Source organism: Ambystoma mexicanum, chromosome 4q (genome assembly GCF_040938575.1).
Source record: "Ambystoma mexicanum isolate Mex_15411 chromosome 4q, UKY_AmexF1_1, whole genome shotgun sequence".
NCBI classification, from domain to species: domain Eukaryota; kingdom Metazoa; phylum Chordata; class Amphibia; order Caudata; family Ambystomatidae; genus Ambystoma; species Ambystoma mexicanum.
In genome coordinates, this window is record NC_090928.1 from 304,898,464 (window position 1) to 304,923,295 (window position 24,832).

The following is a 24,832-nucleotide window of genomic DNA, read 5'->3' on the forward strand; positions in this document are numbered from 1 at the left end:
GCAAACACTGACCAGAGCTTGGTTTCAAAGTATATAGTTATTTATTTAAAAACACACATAAGTAAAAACACTCTAGCAAAGTATAGTAAACACTTCAAACACAGTTATAATGAAAGTAGATTCAATCCTTTCTCCTATCTAGACAACTCTAGGTTAACACCACTTAATTAAAACAGAGGTGAGTGCTTAACGTTAGATGACACTCTAGTAGTTTCCAAGAAAGGGGGAGAAAAAGCAGAAATGGGTTAAACACACCACTCTAAGGTCCAGAACACTTGCAATAGGCTCAAAGAAGCACGAAGTCACAGGTGAGCAGAAGTCACTAGGCAGGGCCCACTCTTAGAGTAGCCGGAGCGAAAATGTGCCCAAGATCACACTGTTAGTTAGAGATTCAAAGTCTTGCAAAGAGTCAAAAAGAGTTTAGAGTGGCTCAGAAAGTTTAGCCAAAGTGTCCCAGGCACTCCCAGGTTCGAAAGCCGGGGACTAAATCTACCCCGTACAGTCGGTAGCAAGGGAAGCCAGGCGGAACACAGTACCTTAAGCGGAAAGGATCCTCCAGCGGTGGCAGTTGTTCCAGGCAGTGGCAGCAGGGCTCGACGTCGGTCAGGGGAGAAGAAGTTCTCGCTGAAGAGCAGAAGAAGAGGGTCGTTGCACTGCCCGGGAAGAAACCAGCCGCGGAGTCCTCCGGTTAAAGGGTTGGTACCGACTTTCGCGGTATGGGGGTAAAGTGTGGTATTCCGGTTGCCGGGTTGCTTGGCACAGGCAAGGCGGCCACGAGATACCTCAAAGAACGGAAAGAAGGCGAAAACTGGTTGTCCCCACCAGTCAAGGGAAGGAGCCACTCCGTTAAGAGTTCTCCTCGGTCGTCGGGAAAAAGTGGTGAGACGGTTCAGCAGGGCTCCACCGGGTGGTGTCGTCGAAGCAGGTCGGCTCAGCTCTTCCCTCGTCGGATTCTTGGTCCTGTGGCGACTTCTGAAGTCCCAGTCCCCAAAGCCCTGCTTTTATGCAGCAAACCCCCATTCACCCAGCCTAGCTGTCACTCAAACATGCTAAGTGGTGAGCCGGGCGGCTCACCACTTGGGCCAATCAGGACGGAGTGCGACTTGAGTTACCAAGGTAACTCAGTCCAGGGTGCCTAAATCCCCCTCCACCCCTCCTAAGTACCCCAGACAGAGTGGCACCACTTTGGAGGGCTTCTGTGGAGAAGCCCGCCAAAAGTGGAACAAAGGGCTCCACTTTGGGTCAGAGTTACAGAGGCGAACACCCAACGCCATTTTAGAATCAAGTTTTGGCAAAAAGTCCCAACCGGAGTTATAAAAATAAATATATAAACCGGCGGTATGTTTAAGGCTACCGTAAATAAATAATTAAATGTGTTAGCCTAAAACAATGGGAAATCCCATAGGGAAATATTCGCGGTCGAATATAAAAAGTAGTTTCCACTGCCACCAGCCAAAACTCGATCAGGGGGGACGGAGACGTGCCCCCTCGACTAACAGACCCTGGGGCAATCGAATTGCCCCAGCCAGTACGTCCACAATATGATGGTTTGTACTGGTTCTGTTCAGGATTCAAGACTAGCAAAGTCTTTGGTGACTTTACATGCCCTGGGAGACAGTAGTCAGTCCCAGGGTATGGAGTCTATGTTGGGGAGTCCCTAGGACACCCCTGGGTCACGGCACAGAGGGTGCTGTGTGACCCACATCACAAAAATACATGAGGCCCTATGGAGTAAAAGACCCCATAGCCCATTCAACACAAGGTTTAACCAAGAAAACATACTTCAACATGTCCAAGAGTGAGGGTAAAAGAGTCTCACTCTTGGCAGGAGAAAAAAATTAAACCCCAGAAATCCAGCAAAGCTGCTGGGGGACTCACTAGGTAGGGAAATTCAGCCTAAACAGAGAATTCTCCCTAACAGCCGGCTCCCAAGTTCTATCTTCGGGGCCGTAACCTTTCCAATCAGATAAGATCGCACTCCGTGGCGCAGACGAGTGTCCAGGATAGCATGTACTTCGTATTCGTCTTCCCCCTGCACATTGATGGGAGCAGGAGCAACAGAAAGTCGAGTGCCAGGTACAAAGGGACGGAGGAGGGAAACATGGAAAACAGGGTGAATCCGCCAATGAGATGGAATGTCCAAACGGATTGCAACAGGATTGAGACAGTGCAGTACTTTATAGGGACCTACATAGCGAGGCAATAGTTTTCGCTTACCCCGAATGTTAAGATGCTTGGTCGAGAGCCAGGCACGATCACCCGGTGCATACGAGGGGGCAGGTGAACGATGCCTATCCGCTTGTGTTTTTGTCCGGGACTGCGCAGCCAATAGATGAGACACAATCGAGTCGCGTATAGCAACCAATGTGTCTCTTGTAGATTTTGCAGCAGGGATCTGGTCCAGTGAAGGTAGGACATGTGGAAGAATCCTTGGGTGTACACCATACAATGCGTAAAACGGAGAACAACCTGTTGAAGAGTGCCGAGAGTTATTGTAAGCAAATTCCGCGGTTCCCAGAACGGACAACCAGTCGGTCTGATGTTGTAAGCACAGACAACGAAGGTACTGTTCCATGGTGCCATTGGTGCGTTCGGTTTGTCCGTCCGTTTGGGGGTGGTAGGATGACGAGAGCCGTGCATCTATGCCCAAGGAACGGGTAAGGGCTTTCCAGAACCGTGAGGTAAACTGGGTGCCCCGATCGGAAATCATGATTGTGGGAAGACCAAAAAAAACGCACCACATGATCAAAGAATAGTTTAGCCAACAATGGAGCAGTAGGTTGTCCAGAACATGGTATAAACCGTGCCATTTTTGTGAAAACATCCACAACCACAAGTACAGTTGACATCCCCCTGACCGAAGGGAGTTCCACCACGAAATCGAGAGTGACCGTATGCCATGGATGTGGTGGGAGAGGCATTTTCATCATTGACCGAAAGGTTTCCCAGGTTGTCTCTTGCATTGAATACACACCGCACACTTGGATACGTACGAATCAGAATCCTTCTTCATACCCGGCCACCAGCACCATCGGTGTAAAAGGTCATATGTTTTAAGCTGACCAGGGTGCGCAGCCAACGGGGTATCATGTGCCCATTCCAAGGCCTTCCGTCTGGTTTGGTCGTCAGGTAAATACAAAAGCCCGTGAACATAAGGAAGACCCGTAACAATTTGGGCATCTAGGGTATTGAGAAAGGAAACATGATCTTTGGTCCACTGTCGTACTTGGTCAAGGAATGAGGTGGAGACCGAACAGACACATACTACAGAACCTGGGGGCAATATAGGTGACACCGAGTCCTGGGTGTTAAAATCAGTACCGACACGGGATAAGGCATCCGCCTTCCCATGTAGAAGGCCGGGGCGATAAGTAACTGTGAAATCGAAGAGTGTGAAGAACAAATGCCAACGTATTTGACAGGCATTGGTACATTTTGCATGCGAAAGAGCTTGAAGGTTCCGATGGTCAGAGTACACCGTGATGGTGTGTCGAGCACCCAGGAGATGGTGTCTCCACTCCTTGAAAGCCGCTCGAATTGCCAGAAACTCTCTCTCCATGACGGTGTAGTTGCGTTCAGCCGGAGATAGTTTTCGGGAGAAATAGGCCACCGGATGTAACCGCTGTGTAGCAGGGCAGATCTGAGACAAGATGGCCCCCACCGCTATCGCGGAGGCATCAGCCTCCACTATGAAAGGGAGAGAGGAGTTCGGGTGTTGTAGAACAGGAGCTGTAGTGAAGGCCTTTTTTAATGTCTCAAAGGCCGACTGGGCTTCGTTGTCCCAAACAAAGGGGACCTTGGGACTAGTGAGACGGGTAAGAGGTGCCACTATTTCAGAGAAGGAGGCAATAAAACGTCTGTAGAAGTTTGAAAAACCCAGAAAAGACTGGAGCGCTTTTACTGAGTCCGGAACCGGCCAGTCCATTACAGCCTTGACTTTGGAAGTACACATGAGCACCCCTTTTGCCGAAATCTGAAACCCTAAGAATTCGACTGAGGTGGCGTGGAACACACATTTCTCTAGTTTAGCATAGAGGGAGTGAGTCCGCAAACGCCGCAATACAGAGCGGACATGTTGGATGTGTTGAGCGAGTGAATCCGAGAATATCAGGATATCGTCTAAGTAGATCACCACATAACAATCCAGCATGTCTCCAAAGATGTCATTAACGAAGTGCTGAAAAGTGGCTGGGGCGTTACAAAGCCCAAAGGGCATGACACAGTATTCGTAGAGCCCAAACTTCGTTTTAAAAGCGGTTTTCCATTCATCACCGCTTCGCATTCTGACCAAATTATATGCCCCTCTGAGATCTAATTTGGTAAAAATGGTGGAAGATGTCATCTTATCAAGTAGTTCCGTTATGAGAGGTAGCGGGTACTGGTTCTTGATCGTTATTTTGTTCAAGGCCCTGTAATCTACGCAAGGACGCAGGTCCCCCTCCTTTTTTGGCACAAAGAATATGGGAGAGGCAGCAGGGGAACGGGAAGGTCGAATATGACCCAGACGCAATGCTTTATCCACATACCCTTTTAGATGTTCTTCTTCTTTGACGGTTAAGGAATAGACACGACCGTGAGGCACCACTGCCCCAGGTACCAAGTCAATGGGGCAGTCGTAACAACGGTGTGGGGGCAATATCTCTGATAGTCCTTTGTCAAAGATATCGGAAAATTCTTTGTATACCATCGGCAGTTCGGGTGTTGGATCCTTTAGCGTGGCATTAATGTAGGGGACATTAGACAACAACGCCAAACAAGGAGAAGCAGGCGACATATCCGGGTTTTGAAGACCATGTTGGATACAAAACACGGAAGAAAAATGCACCGTCCGTTGGACCCAGTCAATTACAGGGTTGTGAGTCCGAAGCCAGGGAAGACCAAGAATGATCCCAAATTGAGGGGCCGAAATAAGGTCAAACACTATATGTTCAGTGTGGCCTTCTTGGGTGGACATGCAAAGCGGGGTTGTCTGTTTCGTTACCCATCCGGATACCAGACAAGAACCGTCTACAGCATGCACCTCCTCAGGTCTGGCTTTAGGAACTACCATTACACCATGGCATCGAGCTAACTGTATATCCATGTAGTTACCGTTAGCCCCCGAATCAATCATGACTGGTTTGGTGAAAGGCTCAACACCGGGAATCACAAAATACATTGCCAGATAGATGTGTGAGGAGGGAGGACATTGTTCCGAGCCATCCATTTGGTGACTCATCCTTAGGGCTCGGCTTAAGGACGAGTCTTGGCGTTTCCCGCCGTCTTGACAGGTCGCCTAGGGCAGACACGGATGAAGTGACCTGACTGGCCACAATAGAAACATAAATTATTAACCATACGCCGTTCACGTTCGGCTTTGGTTAATGGACCTCTGATAGCCCCTATTTGCATTGGTTCGACTTCTCCTGAAGAGGTAGAAGGGGGGCTTTCTGCCTTGGCTGAAAGACGAAGATCAGGGACACGCCGTTCGCCACGTCTCTGCCGTAACCTAGCATCGACCTGTAAAACCAAGTCTACCAGTTCCGGAAAACCGGACGGTAGAGCCGGTACCACTGATAAAGCGTCTTTTAATTCTTCCGAAAGTCCCTTATAGAAGACGGCCGCTTTCTTTTGTTCGGGCCAGGTAGTTTCCGCTGCCAACTGATTAAAGCGGGCAAGGTAGGATATAAGGTCCGATTTGCCCTGGCTGATAGCAAGGAACTCGAGATCAGAAGTCTGTGCTTTGTAACGCATATCGAATACACTATTCATGGATTGAATAAGGGTATCGAAATCATATAAGGCTGGGTCGTTGGCTTCGAGCAACGGGTTAGCCCAAGCCGCTGCCGTACCTCCCAAATGGGAAAGAAGGAACGCTGCTTTAGTAACAGCGTCAGGAAATGCCAGCGGCCGACACAGAAAATGCAGACGGCACTGATTAATGAAGGTCCGATATGTTTTTGGATCTCCAAAAAAGCGTTCCGGAGGGGCCAAAGGGAAAGGTCCCGGAAGGACAATGGGGGCTGAAGCAGGAGGTGGAACTTGGGGCGTAGGAGGGGCTGCTGCAATAGCATCACCAAACTCCTCATCGGGTGGTAGTGGCTGCACGAAACTCTGTAGCACATCCATGCGCTGATGGAGGGTCGCATGTGCTGATGCCATGTCGGTACGTAAAGCCGCAAAGGCTTGCAGCAAGGCAGCCATTTGATCGGCTCCGGTTTCCATGACCGACAGGCAAGAAAAAATAGGCTCCTAAATCTGTCACAGATTAGACAAATTTTATAAAGGATACAGCCGTGTAAAGGATACAGTCAGTATACACTTTCGGGGAGCCCTTCCGTTTTGGGGTATCTTGAACGTGCAGCGAACCAGATTCCTCCGGGACACCTTGCGCGTGATGCTAAACAAGACTTCCCCCCCCAAGAGCGTAGCCTGTAGGGATTTAATAATAACTAACAGGCCAGGGGCTTGGGCGAAAAGGCAGGAGCAGCGACAACAGAGCTAAGGGAACAAACAAGAAAAAACAATGGTTCAAGAGAGCAACTAATTGTACCCAAAATGCAGCGACCAGCCACCCACAATACCCTCTCTTACCTGCTTAGCTAGAGAGAGATCCCACAACCTATTGTGAGTCCAAAGCACTCTACGACAACCAGGTGGTGCAGGAAGAAGGTTCCAGTTGGTAGGAGTTAGCGTAGAGTTTCACCTAACCCGAACGGCACGAGGGCGCAGCTAATGTCCAAAGGCAATCCCTTATTCCATTCAGCAAAGCGTCCTTGAAGTGAAGGTGAGTTCAGCAAAGCGTCCTTGAAGTGAAGGTGAGTTCAGCAAAGCGTCCTTGAAGTGAAGGTGAGCGATCCAATAGTGACCAGGAGAATCAGGAGAGCGTTCATATAGTCACGTCAATGCGTGGAAAAAGAAGGGGGAATTAGGAAGTCCGTGAGGATAGTGTTCAGAGGGGACAAATGGAAGCTTTTATCTGGAAATTCAGTGGTGAGAAGCAAATCCGAAAACGTCACAACAAACAGGAGTAGGAGAGAGCAATCCGTTATACAAAGCCAGGAGTTCGACTGCCAAAGGGAAAACAGAAGGGGGTTTTGGCTTCAGAAATAGTAAGGGCTGAGACGTATAGAATAATCCTTTAAACACGAGCCGGGTCTAGGAGGTTCAGGAAACAGGATAACTTGAATCGGGCGCTTAAACTAACTGCTTAGTTTTAGGAGCACCTATTGCATGGACAGGCGTAGTTAAATACGATTCACTTTCCTAGGACGTGAGACGCGTTGCCGGCGTGTCACGTGATTGAAAAAGTGGGAATGCTGGGAAATGTAGTGCGGCGCGTCCCGCGGCTTGGATTTAGTCGCCAAGGCAACTTCCACATGGAAACGGACGGCCCTAGTCGTCCGTGTGCAGGAATGCGGGGCATGACAGAAACACTCTAGCACTATTATTGTAAGCAAGTTCAGAAACAGTCACTATTAATATATATATATACATCCCTTATTCCTTATTAAACAAGTCTTAGTTAACACCACCCAAGTGGTAAGATGAGGATTTACGAGACACCCCACACAGACCGTTGCGAGGGAGGCCAGGCGGACACAGTACCTTGAAAGTGGAGAGAATCCTCCAGCGGGGGCAGTTGTTCCTGGCAGTGGATGCAAGTCATGGTGTCGTCCAGAGGAAGAGAATATCTCGACGTGGAGTAAAGCTGAAGGTCGTTGCACTGCCAGAGAAGAAACCAGCCGCAGAGTTCTCCGGTTAAAAGGTAGTACCCTTTTGTTCGTGGTAGTGGAAAAATGTGTTATCCCGGTTGCCGGGGTGCTTGGCACAAGCAAGGCGGCCACGAGATGATCCGGGAAGGCGAAAGGGCGGGCAAACTGGTTATCCCCACCAGTCAAAGGAAGAAGACTCTTCGGGATGAAGATCTCCTCTGTCGTTGGAAGAAGTTGTGAGTCGGTTCAGCAGGTCTCCACCGGTGGTGTCGTCGTTGCAGGTTGGCTCAGCTTCTCCCTCTTCGGATTCTTTGGTCCTGTGGCGACATCTGAAGTCCCAGTCCCCAAAGCCCTGCTTTTATGCAGAAAACCCCCATTCATCAGTCCTAGCTGTCACTCAAACATGCGGCTCACCACTGGGCCAATCACACAAGAGCGCGACTTGAGTTGCCGAGGCAACTCAGTCCAGGGTGCCTAAACCCCCCTCCCACACATCCTGTAGGCCCAGACAGAGTGGCACAACTTTTGGAGGCTTCTGTGGAGAAGCCCACCAAAAAGTGGAACAAAGGGCTCGACTTGGGTTGGAGTTACAGAGGCGAACACAAACGCCATTTTAAAACCGAGTCCTGGCGAAAAGACCCAACCGGGGAATAAATATTAAATAAATAACCCGGCGGTATCTTTAACATTGCACCAAAAAGTGGTGCGTTTAAAATTAATGGGAAAATCCCATAGTAAATATTCTTAAGGAATATTTCTCGTGGTAACCACTGCCACCAGCCAGAAACTCGACGAGGGGGGACTGCACAGTGCCCCCTCGAAAAACAGACCCAGGGGAAATCTAATTACCCCTACCAGTACTTCCACAATATGATGGTTTGCACTGGTTCTGTTCCCAATTTAATACTAGTAAAGTCAATGGTGACTTTACATGCCCTGGGAGACAGTAGCCAGTCCCAGGGTATGGAGTCCATGTTTGGGGGTCACTATGACACCCCTGTGTTACTGCACTGAGGGTGCTGTGTAACACACTTCAAAAACCACATGAAACCCTATGGAGTAAAAGACCCCATAGCCCATAAAACACATCACAAAGTCAAAGGATATCTCAAATCATGTCTAAGAGTGGGAGAAAGAGTCTCACTCTTAGCAGGAGAAAAAAATAAACCCCATAAATCCAGCAAAGCTGCTGGGGGACTCACTAGGTTTGGGAAATTAGCCTTAACAGAGAATTCTCCCTAACAAGAAGGTCAAGCAGGACAGATATTTCCCTCTGCTAATTAGCCAGTCGGTCGCAGTATTGTAGCAGTTTCTGTATAATGCCAATGATAAGAAAGATCCACTTTTTAAAGTTAGGAAGCTTTTTTTAATGTGATGCTGTTAGGGAGAATTCTCAGAAATGTGCTAATTCCCTTCTACCTTTGAGACCCCCAGCTCTTTTTGTTGCACTTTAGGACTTTTAATTTCTAACCTTGAGAGAGTGAGACCTTTTTCCCACTCTCTCATGTATTTTTCTGTGATTTTGACTTTGGAGTCCGACTCCATAGGCATCATCTTTACATTGTGACGCACAGCACCTTCAGTGCAGTGATACAGGGAAGTCTCTTAGATTTCCCCAAAGGTTTATATACCTTCGCTTGGTAAAACTACTGATTCCAAGAGCAGTGAAGAGAAATCGACTTTACTTACATTTTGTAACTTTCTAGACGCAGCACACACTATCTTACAATAGGGTGATGGAGGGGTTACTTAGTTTCTCATGTAACATTTTTTTTTAATGTTACCCTTTCTACAGTTAATGGCTGGTGGCAGTGGTTTACTTTTTCCTACCATTGTGTGTTTCTATTGCGGGCTGCAATTGCAACTGCAGTAAGACACCTATTTCATCAAAATGGCCCTGGTCTTCTTTTTTTGCCATTTCTTGTTGGAAAAGTCCTTCTTGAGATTTACTGTGTGTACCAAACCAGGTTTGGTCCCTTTGTTCATTTTGTCTTTGGCGGGGTACACTGGTGAAGCCCGCCTCTGGCTCCAGTGTGTCTGGCGGGGCAGGAAGCGAGGGAGGTGCCCGAAACTCCCTGTGCTTAGTCTCCTTGGTTTCAGCAATGCACCCAAGCATGATTGGCTGGAAGGCTGTCCTTTGTGGACAGCCACCCTGCTGTGTGATTGACAGCTAGGCTATGAATGAATGGTAGAAACCTGCATAAAAGGCAAGGCTTTTTGCTTGGAAGGCAGAGTCGACCACTGGATGAAGGAATCCGAATCCAATGAAGAACTTGGAAGAGACGCTTGCTGCAACTCCTGGACCGTTGGTTTGCCCGGTGAAGCCCTGCTGCATTGCTGAAGCTCTAAATTCGCCTCAACTAGAGAAGCCCTGCAACTGACAACTTCTCCCCTTGGGTTGGTGGGACCAATCAACCCCAAAGCAAACTCGTCTGGACATCCTCTTAGAGCTGGCTGTGCTTCCGCAGCTGCTGCAGGAACCAATTGCCAGGGAGAGGAACACCAGAATCGAGTGTCTTGTTTTTAAGTCGGACCCGAGTTCCAGGAAGTTCCTCCGGACTCCAAGGAAGCAGGACTGACGAAGCCTGAGCCACCTCAACAGAGTGCTGGACCCCAGATGCAAGGAAAGTTCATAATGGTATCCAAGAACCGCAGTGGTGCTGTTTGCGAGAGCCGCAAGAGCTGAAACCGCGAAGTGACGCAGATCTGAAGTTTGCCCGTTGCTACCACCGACCTTCCATTCGTAGTGCAGGAGTCCCCAGATGTCCTCCCTTTTGTCCCCACGACTGAGGACCAGGAACAACAGGACCTGCCGACCTACACAGGAACAGAAGCCAGCTGGAACCGATTTCTTCTAACCAAAGATACTCTAAAACTAAGGGGACTTAACTCTTGTCGTGTAGCCTTGCTAGTTCTTGGTTGCCCTTGTAGAGTTGCTTGCAGTTTTGCCCCTCACAAGCTGCCAGCTTTGTGGCCCTACAGTGATTTTAATTTTTTTAACAAAAACTTCTGAAACATTGTGCAAGATTTTTTACTTACCTGCAAGAAGTGCATTAGCTCACCTAGACGTTTGCTCAACTAACACTGGCTGTCCTGGCTCCCTGAAAGACACTTCTTATCTCTGACTTTGTGCTTTGCCTTTCCCCCAGGAAAGGGTTAATTTACTTTGCATTGGAGGGTTTGAAAAGTACTTGTCTGCTTAAGAATATTTGTTAACCATTGTTTAATTCGCTCCTCTTTTCCTTATTACACTAAAACTCAGTATTGCTCTAAATGTATCAGTGATATATTAATGTCCACAGTGTCCTAGTTATTTAAGTCACCTCAGGGCATAGGAAGAATCTGTGTGCCATCCCAAATGGGCATTTACTGATTTAAAGAAACTGAGAGTGTGTATTTTGAAGTATATTGTTGTTACATATATATTGCTCCCTTGTGAAGAAACAACAAGTTGGGCTCCTGGTATGGAACCTATTCTACCCAGGAGGGTTAACTAGAAACAAAATATACAAATGAATAGGTCCAAAGACACTATGCTCATAACAGACACTACCAAAGGGTTGCAGACCTCTGCATTTAAAAAGAAGGAATCACTCTTCAGTGTTGTATTATAGAGATAAATCTCACTTTTTATATAACATTGTATGAATCAGAATATGAATAAACAATTCAAGAGAGACATCAAAATGGTTTGCTAAGACAGAACAACAGGCAACGAAATACATTTATCACACACAGTGCCAAAACATTTCTGGAACAAACTCCAAATAGCGTGTGTGTGACGGACCCCAAAATCTATTAGGATTTGTCAAGGGATTCACATAATTTTGTGTACATATTCACCAAGACAATATAAAAACATATAGAACCATTGTAAAGGGCACAAAAATCATTTTGCTTGTGTAAATATGCTGTAAATTAGGGGAGTGGTGAGTCTACACCAGGTGTTTCAGCCGTTTTTTCGGTGGGCTAGATGTACCTCATCGTTAACACGGCCTTCATCAGGACGGAGTTCTGTGTAGAATGACGTCTGTGCTGCAGGGAAGGGAGACTACAGTCAGGGAGGTGTCTGAGCAAAGAAATTATTTTAACTGACTAAATCAAAACGTGTGGTCAACAAGGTATTGAAAAACACACAGCTTACCTATGGGTAAATAAATTTCACAGGCAAAGTACTAGAGATGCGTACGCCGCATGGGCTCGTCTCTGTGTATTCCTGTCGCAAGAGACAGAAAAAAGACAAAGAGGACAAAGGGAAATGGAGATTAATCATGTCCCTTCGCTATCAGGTCCGCTAAGCATGGAAAAATACATGCACGCGGAGTGTCTTACCTCTCGCTGGAGGTATTTAGATCGAAAAGCCAGATCCACGGTGGCGTCACAGCGAACAAGCACGGCTATGGAAAAAATAAATAAATGAAATTCAGTGTGAGTGTTGGAACAGGGGAGAGCCTATCTCCCAGGATTCAATGAGGGGATATACCAATGGTGGCAGGGTTACCTCTACAGGCTGCAGGGTGTACAGCCACGCTGTAGCGATGTTAGTGCTGAAACTCCTCGCGCTGTTAAGTCAGACGAGACTGCGGGGGCCTGGCTGCAGAACGTTAGCTTTGGTAACGCTGTTGCTAGGCCCCGCGGGTCTTTTATATGGTGGCTGTTTTGGAACCCTCCGGACCGAGTGGTGCACAAACACATGGAATCCACTCCATCCGGGGGAAACTATGTCAAAGCAATTTTTATCGATGCACTATGGGTCAATGTGCATCTAAAAAGTGAATTTAGACACAGTTGTTTACATATGGTTGTCATGGCCACCATCAATCGTGCTTGGCGACAATGTCTAGGGGCGTGGAAAAACAGTAGCAAAACGTGTAAATATACTATGCCACAGACAAATACGATTAAGATGCCGTTCAGACCAATAGGATGCCGTGGGCCACCATGGCGCAAAAGTTGAAACAGCTGACATCGTTTAAATGCATACCAGGATACAGTTAAGCATAAGTACAGATTGTTTTGGCAAGAAATGAATTCATGGTTGCTTCTTAACCAAACAAGCTTCAAATTTCAAAATAGACCATGCGTGCAGGGTTCCTTAACACGAGATGAATACATGGTTTCGAAGTGCACACAAGCATCAACGTTAACGGAAAATGCACATTTCCTCACAAAGGTGTTCAAAAACTAGTCCTAGAGTTCAGTTCCACCTGGCTACTGATGTATGGGTTACATGATGTGACGTGGTCTATGCAATCAAAACATCAACATATATGTAATGTACATTCATTACCTCTCACTTATGTTTCTTTTTACAGCAACATTGAGGAAGAACAGAGAAGCTACCTCATGACAATTAAAGGGGGGCTTACTAGCTAGACAGTTGATGTTACGCATTGTAGTGTTCAGCACAATTTCGAGGGATCAGTGTGACATACAATGTTACAGGAAAGACTTCCACTCAACTGAAACATTTAACCCAGCCTGCACGGTGTTGAGTCTATGAACCCATCGTTGTTCTAATTGGGTGAGAGTTTTGTTCAAATCACCCCCACGTTTAGCTGGTTTTACTTTTTGCAAGACAAACCATTTTAGGTCAGTGTCACTGTGGTTCTTATTGACGAAGTGTTCTACTAAAGGCGTATCAGCAACCTTGTTCCTGACACAGGAACGATGTTCAGAAATACGCATTTTGATGGCACGTATGGTTTTTCCCCACATAAATCAGCTTGCAAGGGCATTGTATTATGTCGATGACACCCTTCGTGTTGCAGTTTGTAAAGTCTGTCATAGTCCATTTCACTTGTTCATGTTCAAAAGATTTCTTTTGTAGGGTCAGGGGACACGCCACATAATGACCACATTTATGGTGTCCAACTATAGGGGGTAAATCCCATAGTGTGTTCTGTACTTGTGGAGGTGGCTCTATAAAAGTGTGTACAACAGCATCTCTCAGATTCCTGTTTTTCTTGAAAGCAAAACACGGCTCATGGTGTAGAGTGCCTGGACTTTTTACCAGATGCCAGTTCTTCTTGATAGTTTTCTGAATCAAAAGGGTCAAAGGTCCGAAGGTAGTGACACATACAAGTCTTCCCAAATCCTTTTTCGGTTTGTTTTCCAAGCAGATTTCTCTAGGCGTGTGTCTGGCTCTTTTCTTGGCTTGGTTAATTGCCTTTTTTGATAGCCTCTCTCTGCAAGTCGTTGGGTCAATCCCTCTGCATGTTGGTGGAATTTATCCAAATCAGAACAATTCCTACGGATGCGCAAAGGCCTCCAGGTACGGAATATCCCGAGGGTTTTTACAGACAACCCTAAGTTTATGAAAAACTTCAGCGGGGTGGGAAATAAATGTAGTCGTGACTGGTTGATTTTGGTCATAGGCACGGCGAAAGAGGAATGTGATGAGCAAGGTGCGGAATTACTCGAGTTGGAAAAAAAGTTTCTTGAAGACAAATCGATCCAAGACGCAAAGGATAAGCTGGACAAATTGGAGTTGGAAATTACCAAATTCAAAAACCTAACACTGGACAGGAAAGACTTGGCGAATTATTCATAAGAAAAAACGTATCCTTTCTTGAGACCCACATACTACACAGATCTACAAGCAAGCCAAAACATCAATCGGAGAAATAGATCAGTCAATTTTGCAGGGACATCTTCCAGTGCAAGTGGAAGTACCTTGTGCCTACCAGGAGCTGCAGGACAACAGCTGCCACAACCTTTTGTTCCCAGGGGCGGACGAAGAGGAAGACCCACGAGGCGCCCGACGCAATCAGGGCAGCGGATGAGAACGCGCCAGTGGTACCAAAACCAGGGACAGAACCAGGGATACCAGTCTTCGTCTTATCCTCCCGTGTTATGACCTCACCAGAGTTAAGGCTCCTCGGAAAGGGCTTATCCTTTGTCCCGGCCCAAAGGGCACGACCTTTCGAAATTGAATTAGAACTACAGAAATTCTTCAGGAATATACATTTGAAACATTTTTTTGAAAGTTACTTACCGTCGTGCAGAGAGGCTGAACAACAACTACCACCAAGCAAGTCAGACAACACCACAGGTCTAAAAGAACAATCTAAGTTGTATCCTCCACCGGGTTCTACCCCAGGGGAAATTATAACTTTCGAGAAGGTAGTTACTAAAACCATAATGGCCGGTTTCAAAAAAGAAAATTTCTACAGAGATAATCTGGACAGAGAAGAGAGGACCGCCATGAGGAGTTTCGAAACTGACAGATCGATAACAATCAAGCCCGCAGACAAAGGGGGTGGCATTGTTGTTTGGGATACCGCTGATTACAACATAGAGTGCCTACGACTATTGAGTGATCGAGAAGCTTACTTACCCTTGGAATACAACCCCACGAAAGGCCCTCCAAGACAAAATTGCAAGTCTTACCCAACACGCCCTCATACAAGGTTGGATATGTGAAGATGAGAAGATGTTCTTAAATAAGACTAATCCACGCATCCCAGCCTTTTATATCCTCCCTAAGATGCATAAAAACTCAGAAAAACCTCCCGGTAGACCAATAGTATCTGCTTGCGGATCCCTTCTGGAACGGTTGTCCATGTACACTGACTATTTTCTGAAACCTTTTGTAATCGGAATGCCTTCCTATCTAAAGGATACTACTAATGCCATTAATCTGCTTGATGATATCCTCCTCACTAGTGACAGCCTCCTCGTCACAATGGATGTCGAGGCACTTTATACATCTATACCACAACAAGAAGGTTTAGTAGCTATTCGTGACATCTTGAACACCAGAGAAGACCTTGACTCCACCCCCACTAATTTCATCCTTGAGTGTACGAGACTGGTGATGGCTGAAAATGTTTTCCTTTTTCAGAATTAAATTTACAAGCAAATCAAAGGTGTGAGCATGGGCTCTACCTTTGCCCCAGACATCGCAAATTTATACATGTCCCGATATGAAGAGAACCATGTCTTCAATTCAGAGAACCCCTTCTTTGGAAACATCTCAATATGGCAGAGGTATATTGACGATGAGATTATCATATGGCAGGGAACACCCTTTGAACTACAACAGTTCCACAGCTGGATTAATTCAAGAAATACCCACATCAAGTTTACAATGCACTGGGACCACCACCAAATAGACTTCCTGGACGTACACATCTACAAGACCGGAAACCGATTAAAGACAGAGTTATTTCGTAAACCCACGGACCGCAACAGTCTGTTGCACTTCCAAAGTTATCACCCGATGGGGTTAAAATATAATTTACCCTATGGGCAATGTCTGCGCATCCGTAGGAATTGTTCTGATTTGGATAAATTCCACCAACATGCAGAGGGATTGACCCAACGACTTGCAGAGAGAGGCTACCCAAAAAAGGCAATTAACCAAGCCAAGAAAAGAGCCCGACATACGCCTAGAGAAATCTGCTTGGAAAACAAACCGAAAAAGGATTTGGGAAGACTTGTATGTGTCTCTACCTTTGGTCCCCTGAGCCTTTTGATTCAGAAAACTATCAAGAAGAACTGGCTTCTGGTAAAAAGTCCAGGCACTCTACACCATGTGCCGTGTTTTGCTTTCAAGAAAAACAGGAATCTGAGAGATGCTCTTGTACACACTTTTATAGAGCCACCTCCACAAGTACAGAACACACTATGGGATTTGCCCCCTATAGTTGGACACCATAAATGTGGTCATTGTGTGGCGTGTCCCCTGACCCTACAAAAGAAATCTTTTGAACATGAACAAGTGAAATGGACTATGACAGACTTTACAAATTGCAACACGAAGGGTGTCATCTACATAATACAATGCCCTTGCAAGCTGTATTATGTGGGAAAAACCATATGTGCCATCAAAATGCGTATTTCTGAACATCGTTCCTGTATCAGGAACAAGGTTGCTGATAAGCCTTTAGTAGAACACTTCGTCCATAAGAACCACAGTGACACTGGCCTAAGATGGTTTGTCTTGCAAAAAGTAAAACCAGCTAAATGTGGGGGTGATTTGAACAAAACTCTCACCCAATTAGAACAACGATGGGTTCATAGACTCAACACCGTGCAGGCTGGGTCAAATGTTCCAGTTGAGTGGAAGTCTTTCCTGTAACATTGTATGTCACACTGATCCCTCGAAATTGTGCTGAACACTACAATGCGTAACATCAACTGTCTAGCTAGTATAGACACATATACAACACTATTGAGTGCTGGATGAAATAGAATTGGATGTGCCTAAACGGCTCCAAAACCGAGCTTATGATATTCGGCTCTACACAGGCTAGAAAGAAGTTGAGTCCATCTTACTCCTCGTTCTCTATCAAAAACATCCAAATTCCTATTTCAGGAAAAGTGAAAACCCTAGGAGTGTACCTTCAAGCTTCACTGGGGGCTGAAGCTCACACTGCCTACCTTAAGAAAAACTGTCAATACCACCAAATTCTCCTAAAAAAAATCAGACCCTTACTAGATCAAAAAAACAGCACGACCATCGCTAGAGCTACTTTACTGTCCAGACTAGATTATGGTAACTCCCTTCTTTTAGGAGCCAACAGCAAATGTCTGAAAAGATGCCAAACAATCCAAAACAATGCCGTCAGAACGATCACAGGAAGAACCTGGAGAGAACACATCACCGGTGAAAGAAAGGCTCTCCATTGGTTGGCTATGAAGGAGAGAATCTCCTTCAAATCTCTCACCATGGTTCATCGCTGTTTATATGGCAAAGCTCCGGTCTACCTCAAAAAACAATTTAAGTTGTACGAGCCATCCAGACAGCTTAGATCCTCTAACACAGGTAAATTGCTAACCACCAAAACACAAAAGAAGCACGGCCTCGGCAAGGCTTTTCCGACCTTGAGTATTGAAAAATGGAATGAACTTCCCACTTCACTGAAACTCAAACCCAACTACCTCCTTTTCAGGAAAAAACTGAAAACACTACTTTTTAAATGAATCCGGGAAACACTCCCTACTGAATTATAATGTAACACTGACCATCACACATTGTCCCGTTTTAATCTCTGTTGTCTCGTCTTCTTGTAAGCGCTCTGATGCCCGCGGGCTTTCAGCGCTATATAAATAAATAAATAAATAAATAGTAAGCCCCCCCTTTAATTGTCATGAGGTAGCTTCTCTGTTCTTCCTCAATGTTGCTGTAAAAAGAAAATAAATAAATAAATAAATAGTAAGCCCCCCTTTAATTGTCATGAGGTAGCTTCTCTGTTCTTCCTCAATGTTGCTGTAAAAAGAAACATAAGTGAGAGGTAATGAATGTACATTACATATATGTTGATGTTTTGATTGCATAGACCAAGTCACATTATGTAACCCATACATCAGTAGCCAGGTGGAACTGAACTCTAGGACTAGTTTTTTAACACCTTTGTGAGGAAATGTGCATTTTCTGTTAACGTTGATGCTTGTGTGCACTACGAAACCATGTATTCATCTCGTGTTAATGAACCCTGCACGCATGGTCTATTTTGAAATTTGAAGCTTGTTTGGTTACGAAGCAACCATGAATTCATTTCTTGCCAAAACAATCTGTACTTATGCTTAACTGTATCCTGGTATGCATTTAAACGATGTCAGCTTTTTCAACTTTTGCACCATGGTGGCCCACGGCATCCTATTGGTCTGAACGGCATCTTAATCGTATTTGTCTGTGGCATAGTATATTTACACGTTTTGCTACTGTTTTTCCACGCCCCTAGATATTGTCGCCAAGCGTGATTGACAGTTGCCATGACAACCATATGTAAACAACTGTGTCTAAATTCACTTTTTAGATGCACATTGACCCATAGTGCATCGATAAAAAATTGCTTTGGCATAGTTTCCCCTGGATGGAGTGGATTCCATGTGTTTGTGCACCACTCGGTCCGGAGGGTTCCAAAATGGCCGCCATATAAAAGACCCGCGGGGCCTAGCAACAGCGTTACCAATGCTAATGTTCTGCAGCCAGGCCCCCGCAGTCTCGTCTGACTTATCAGCGCAAGGAGTTTCAGCACTAACATCGCTACAGCGTGGCTGTACACCCTGCAGCCTGTAGAGGTAACCCTGCCACCATTGGTATATCCCCTCCTTGAATCCTGGGAGATAGGCTCTCCCCTGTTCCAACACTCACACTGAATTTTATTTATTTATTTTTTCCATAGCCGTGCTAGCCGTGGTTGTTTGCTGTGACGCCACCGTGGATCTGGCTTTTCGATCTAGATACCTCCAGCGAGAGGTAAGACACTCCGTCCGCGTGCATGTATTTTTCCATGCTTAGCGGACCTGATAGCGAAGGGACATGATTAATCTCCATTTCCCTTTGTCCTCTGTCTTTTTTCTGTCTCTTGCGACAGGAATACACAGAGACGAGCCCATGCGGCGTACGCATCTCTAGTACTTTGCCTGTGAAATTTATTTACCCATAGGTAAGCTGTGTGTTTTTCAATACCTTGTTGACCACACGTTTTGATTTAGTCAGTTAAAATAATTTCTTTGCTCAGACACCTCCCTGACTGTAGTCTCCCCTCCCTGCAGCACAGACGTCATTCTACACAGAACTCCTTCCTGATGAAGGCCGTGTTAACGATGAGGCACATCTAGCCCACCGAAAAAACGGCTGAAACACCTGGTGTAGACTCACTACTCCCCTAATTTACAGCATATTTACGCTGTTTACACAAGCAAAATGATTTGTGTGCCCTTTACAATGGTTATATATGTTTTTATATTGTCTTGTTGAATATGTACACGAAATTATGTGAATCCCTTGACAAATCCTAATAGATTTTGGGGTCTGTCACACACACGCTATTTGGAGTTTGTTCCAGAAATGTTTTGGCACTGTGTGTGATAAATGTATTTTGTTGCCTGTTGTTCTGTTTTAGCAAACCATTTTGATGTTTTTCTTGAATTGTTTATTCATATTCTGATTCATACAACGTTATATAAAAAAGTGAGATGTATCTCTATAATACAACACTGAAGAGTGATTCCTTCTTTTTAAATGCAGAGGACTGCAACCCTTTGGGAGTGTCTGTTATGAGCATAGTGTCTTTGGACCTATTCATTTGTATATTTTGTTTCTAGTTAACCCTCCCTGTGAAGAAGGCTTGTTCAACTGACTGTTAAATAATTGTTTAATCAAGAAACCTTAAGTATAAGTGTTTATTTGAATACTTGTCACTGTGAATTTCTGTGTGATAAACCTATAGCTCACATTTACCCGACCTTGAGATAAGCCTGGCTGCTCAGTCACTCTACCAACTTGTGTAGTACATGCTTGTACCTAAGGTTGGGTTAACTATTGCTATGAGGACAGGGGGCTGGTGCAGTCTCCCACAGAGTATTGCATACAATCTTGCCTAACAGATGCGAAAATAGCCAATACTTATTTCAAGGCATGGGCCCTTAACGCTGCAAAATAAACAATTTGAATTTAATTGAATGCTACTTTCAATAGGAAATAAACAATTGAGTTGTCAAAAATGCATAAAAGGCTTCACATAGTGTTTGCAGTGACTCATGAGAGTATGTCAAAGTGGTTGGCAACGGTATAAGAAAATAAATGGGTTTTGAGTGAAGACATGAAGGCCAAAAGGGGAGGTGCTACTGTCATAACGACTTTTCACATTCTTGTAAAAATTAAGTGGTTGCACAAGTTATGACACTTTAAAAGTATGAGACTTTAAAAGTATGGGACTTGGTGGAAGTGACATTTATTCCAAAGGTGTTATCTGATCTAGCTTTAAAAGAAGGATGGTAAGCACTTAGCTATTAAAACATTTATAGATGCACGAATGGATGATTTGCATAACAACGTTTCAGGCTTCCTTGGCCCATAGTGACCCAAAGCCAGCTATTAAAGCGGTGCTGCTTAAATTAAAAGCCTACATAGCCTCTCTCAACACCAAGAGTGATGCCCTCACATAAAAAGGGGGTTAACTGCAGTCTCACAGTGATAATGATGGGCCAGGCTTGATGCTGCGGAAAAGAGGATATCAAGGGTGGATGCTTCTGATTCAGAATGGCTAACGATATTGAGGACATTCAGGCTCTCCTGAAGGTGAATACTGTCAGAGATGAGGACTTGGAAGCCTGTTCTCACGGAAATAACAGGCCGATCATAGGTCTGGGTGGGGCCAATACTTCATCTACTATCAGGATCTTCAAGCACCCATTTGACGCCTCTCAGTTCTCTGTGTTCATGGTTAAATGGGCCTGCAGCATTCTTGCTCTTGAGCCGATGCCTGGTGCCCCACCTCGCCCATTATTGCCACACTTTTCAACTAAAGGGATCAATGTTTCTTTACGTATTTTCAGACCTCGCAGCATCAGTGCAGTCCTCCAGGAGATCGTTTGCCAAAGTAAAACATAAACTGAGCACACTTTATGTAATATATATATAAAGTCAAAAGTGTGGGTTTGTGGCAAAGCGTTGTTCCCTATACAATTCCATACCGTTACACCAATCTGCACCAAATGTTGCCCAGTTACCTGTTAAGACCCTCTGGACAATACTGGCTACATGACATTTGGACACTCCACTCCGTTCCCTGGATTTTAGCAGAAGTCGAACTTTGTATGTGGGATTGAGGCTTGGCAAAGCATTCTTCCTTATACAACTCCACACCGTTTCACCAATATGCACCATCAAATATTGCAGTTACCTGTTAGGACCCCCCCGACATGACTGACCACATAACATTTGGACACACCACCCCTTTCCCTGGATTTCAGCACCTTCACACATGAGACTGTTTCCTGAAATCGGTGAAACGTCAACGTGGTCATAGAAGGACCAGTCTCGACACGAGGAACAAAACTAAAGGTCTCTATGGGACCTCGAAAACTGTGTTTCAAGGCCCTAGGATGCACGGTTTCTGAGATATTTGCACCGCAATTCACCACAACTAATTGCATCACGCCAGGGTGAGTTGACAAGTGGGGAGAGAGCGCACAGAAGGTCCCTGTATGCAGCAGCACACCATCTCTGGTTTCTGCCACCCCCCCCAACATCTGCTCTAGGGTATGTCAGCCAGCCACACACACCCATTCTCAGTGCAGTTTACTACAGGGTGCCAAGCACATCAAGCAATAAGCGAATCGGAACTGCAACCTACATGAGCATTGATTTTCAACAATTGATGAGTGTTATCATGTCTGTCTACAGAACCCTTTCAGAGAACAGGTACTTTTGGTAGTATCAAATATTTCTTTTTGTATCCAGTGAAGCTTTGTGTGAAATAGAACGACACAACGATTGTTTTTCTTCTCCTGAAGAGTCTGGTGACTTTGTTCCCATTTTGCGTTCTGGGTTTCCTATCGGGGGCGGGCTGGACAGCCGATTGGACCTCCTCAATGGAACTTGATCTATTTTGATGAATCCACTTACCTTGATTGCTGTAGAGATGGTGGTTTTCAGTCCTCTTCTTTCAAGATGTTCGAATTGAAAAACTGCTTATCATGTATGGGCAGAACTAAACGCAAGACGTTTGGCCTGAATGGTATATCCTAACCTACTCTCTGTGAATATCATATTATTTTGGTCATTCCATGACCGAGGTTAACATTGGTTTACATAGCCTTATTTCTGTCACTTATTGGGCTTTTCTCAAGATCGTGCATGATTGTTTATCATACCCATGTGCCAGGTGTTAAGTAGTTATGCTCCAGGTTCCTTTGAGTGTGTACCATCTTCATTGTTGGTCTTTCGAGGCCACACTATTCAAGAAGGGGAAGAGGGATTTTCTTTGTCTATGTAAATGATGTGACTATACTACACTCAAAGGTCTGGGTTGTGTTGGTGAGCGAGGGAGTTGGTTGCATGGGTTTATTTGTTGTCTTAATATTGTTTCACGAGAGTTTAACAAGGCATGCATTCATAAGGGACACTTTTCCAGTAGGTTGATATGGCCTTCAACTGAAATTGTTCTTCCTGCCAAATGATCTTGATGACGTGAAGTACAGAATTTGTTTTTCCAAAAAAAGAATAAAAGAATAAACCTATTTTTCGATAATCTTTTGCATGTTATCAAAATATTAAATTGAATGAAGTGCATGATGATTTCATCTAGCAATTAGTATTTTAGTATACATTTTAATATTCCAATCTTGATCAACGTGCATCCAGATGGAAAAAACAATGTCGTAGCCTGTTTGCATCAGGCCCTCTTCAGGTTGCTAGGTGGTTGGCCAAAAAACAAGCTTTAATTCCATGCCTACAAAACAGAGGTTATGATTATATGTGCCACTACTCGGCTGAACTATGGTCACCCGCAATCTGGCCTCCGTACATCCTGTAGCGAAGGTTTGAAATCTGGAAATCATTTTTGAAACTGTTTTATCTATGGCACTTAAGGTAGCATTTGCAAGTAAGTGTTTTTTATGCTCCTCTTATGTGAAGGATTTTCCCCTTTTTATTTAAATTTTGATCATCAGGTACAAGTAGCCATGGCATTGGTCATTTCAGTAATAGAGCATGCCAATAGCATCCATTTAGGTGTCTCAGTTGTTAAAACAAAAAACAGCTGTGACTGCAAAATGCAGCTGCTCGTCAGCTTTTTCGTCTTGGCCGATGGAAGTCTACTTCTCTGGTTCTCGGTTCCTGGCACTGGTTACCTGTACTGTAGAGGTTGGAATTCTGTACCCTATGTATGTAAGACTAAACTGCCTTGAGTAGAGGCCCTGCCTTTCTGTGGTGCAAGCTCCTTTTTTAACAGTCCTCCTCGCAAGCTTTGCTCCTCTTGCAAGAGACTATTGCACACTCCTTCTTTCAGAAGGAGCTCAGTTGATCTGCAATGTTTCACTGTCTTGATAGATAAGCTCTGCAATAAACTATTCCCAAATCTGCCTCGAATTGAAGACAATTTAAGCTTCATAAAGACTCTGTAAACGCATTTACCAGATTATGCTAACACCTTCCCTACTTTCACTGCTCTGAATCACAAGCATTTGAGATTAAGTTCAGTACCAAGAAGTCAGTCATGACTGCTGTTGTGTTCTAGAAAAGTATTTTACCATGAGTTACTCTCAGAAAAAAATCTTACATATTTTTTTGACAGGAGTTCCCACAGGGAAATTAACAAACATTCATATGTATACATACTCTGCTTCCACAGGCTTTTTAAAGATTAGCAAACACTAGAAACCCAGATGTTCTATTAGTAAAGTCCAGTTATTTGCAAAATTGCAGGAGTAGCTTTGTTTTAACTGTTAGTTATCCACTCTGATTTTACTCGGCCCTCCCTATGTTGCCCACGTATGTTCTTTTGTGCCACTCAAATCTTTATACAGACTACTAAATGCATGGTACCATTTTTGTATTCTTTTATGCCCAAGGGGTATATAATGTACTGGACGCTTTCCACGGGAAGTTACATATGCTGTCTATTTTCAGTGAGGTTTGCCCGTATACACGGGTTTATAAACAGAGCACAAACATTTAAAAAATCTTTAAAAAAATAGAAACATTTAATAATCTTGTTTTTGCTTTGCAGCACAACTATCTGGCTCAGGTCACGTCTAACATCTGGGGAACCAAATTTAAGATTGTAGGATTGGCTGCTTTCCTTCCAGCGAACCTTGGTGCAGGTACAATTAAAATGACAATTTATTTCTAAGACGTGCTTCAAGAGTATTAATGTGAGTTGTTTGACAATTGCAATTCTGCAGTCCAGTTGTATTCCATTGTTTGATTTCATAATGCTTATTCATGTTTTTACTGGCTTGGATGCAAGATTCTCTAATTCGAGGGGATTGGGTCCTCCGACGTATTCCATATCTATGACAGGTAATGTCCACAGCTGTGCTGCTTCGGAAAATCTTTGGCGTCTGCGTCCTGCGTCGATGCGCCGTCCCCGAGGACCTCCTCCGACGGCCGACGTCACCCGATGTGATAAGTAGGACGCACGACGCCCATAGCCTCAGTTACGTTTTTTGCGCGAACGTGTTCGCTTCCTGAATCTCGGTACGCCTCGACTCGTTGGAGTTTGCTGTTTTCTATTCTCGGTTCGTTGAACCTGTTCGGTTTGTTTTGAAGACCTGTTCGTGGCGATGTCTTTCTCATCTTCGACCCCGCGTCCGGGCTTCAAGAACTGCGGGGACTGTGGGTCCAAGATGTCAGTCACAGACTCGCACGGCGCCTGCCTCTGGTGCCTCGGGGAGGC

The 24,832-nt window shown here is 45.0% G+C and overlaps 1 protein-coding gene across 1 annotated transcript in view; it reads left to right on the forward strand.

Annotated features, from left to right (window-relative positions):
- TULP4 (TUB like protein 4) overlaps positions 1 to 24,832 on the forward strand; it is a 1,536,781-nt gene that overhangs the window by 1,379,363 nt on the left and 132,586 nt on the right. Inside the window, exon 12 of the mRNA XM_069607877.1 lies at positions 24,164 to 24,257. Within this exon, the coding sequence (XP_069463978.1) occupies positions 24,164 to 24,257 (94 nt within the window). The remainder of the gene's footprint in view (positions 1 to 24,163; positions 24,258 to 24,832) is intronic.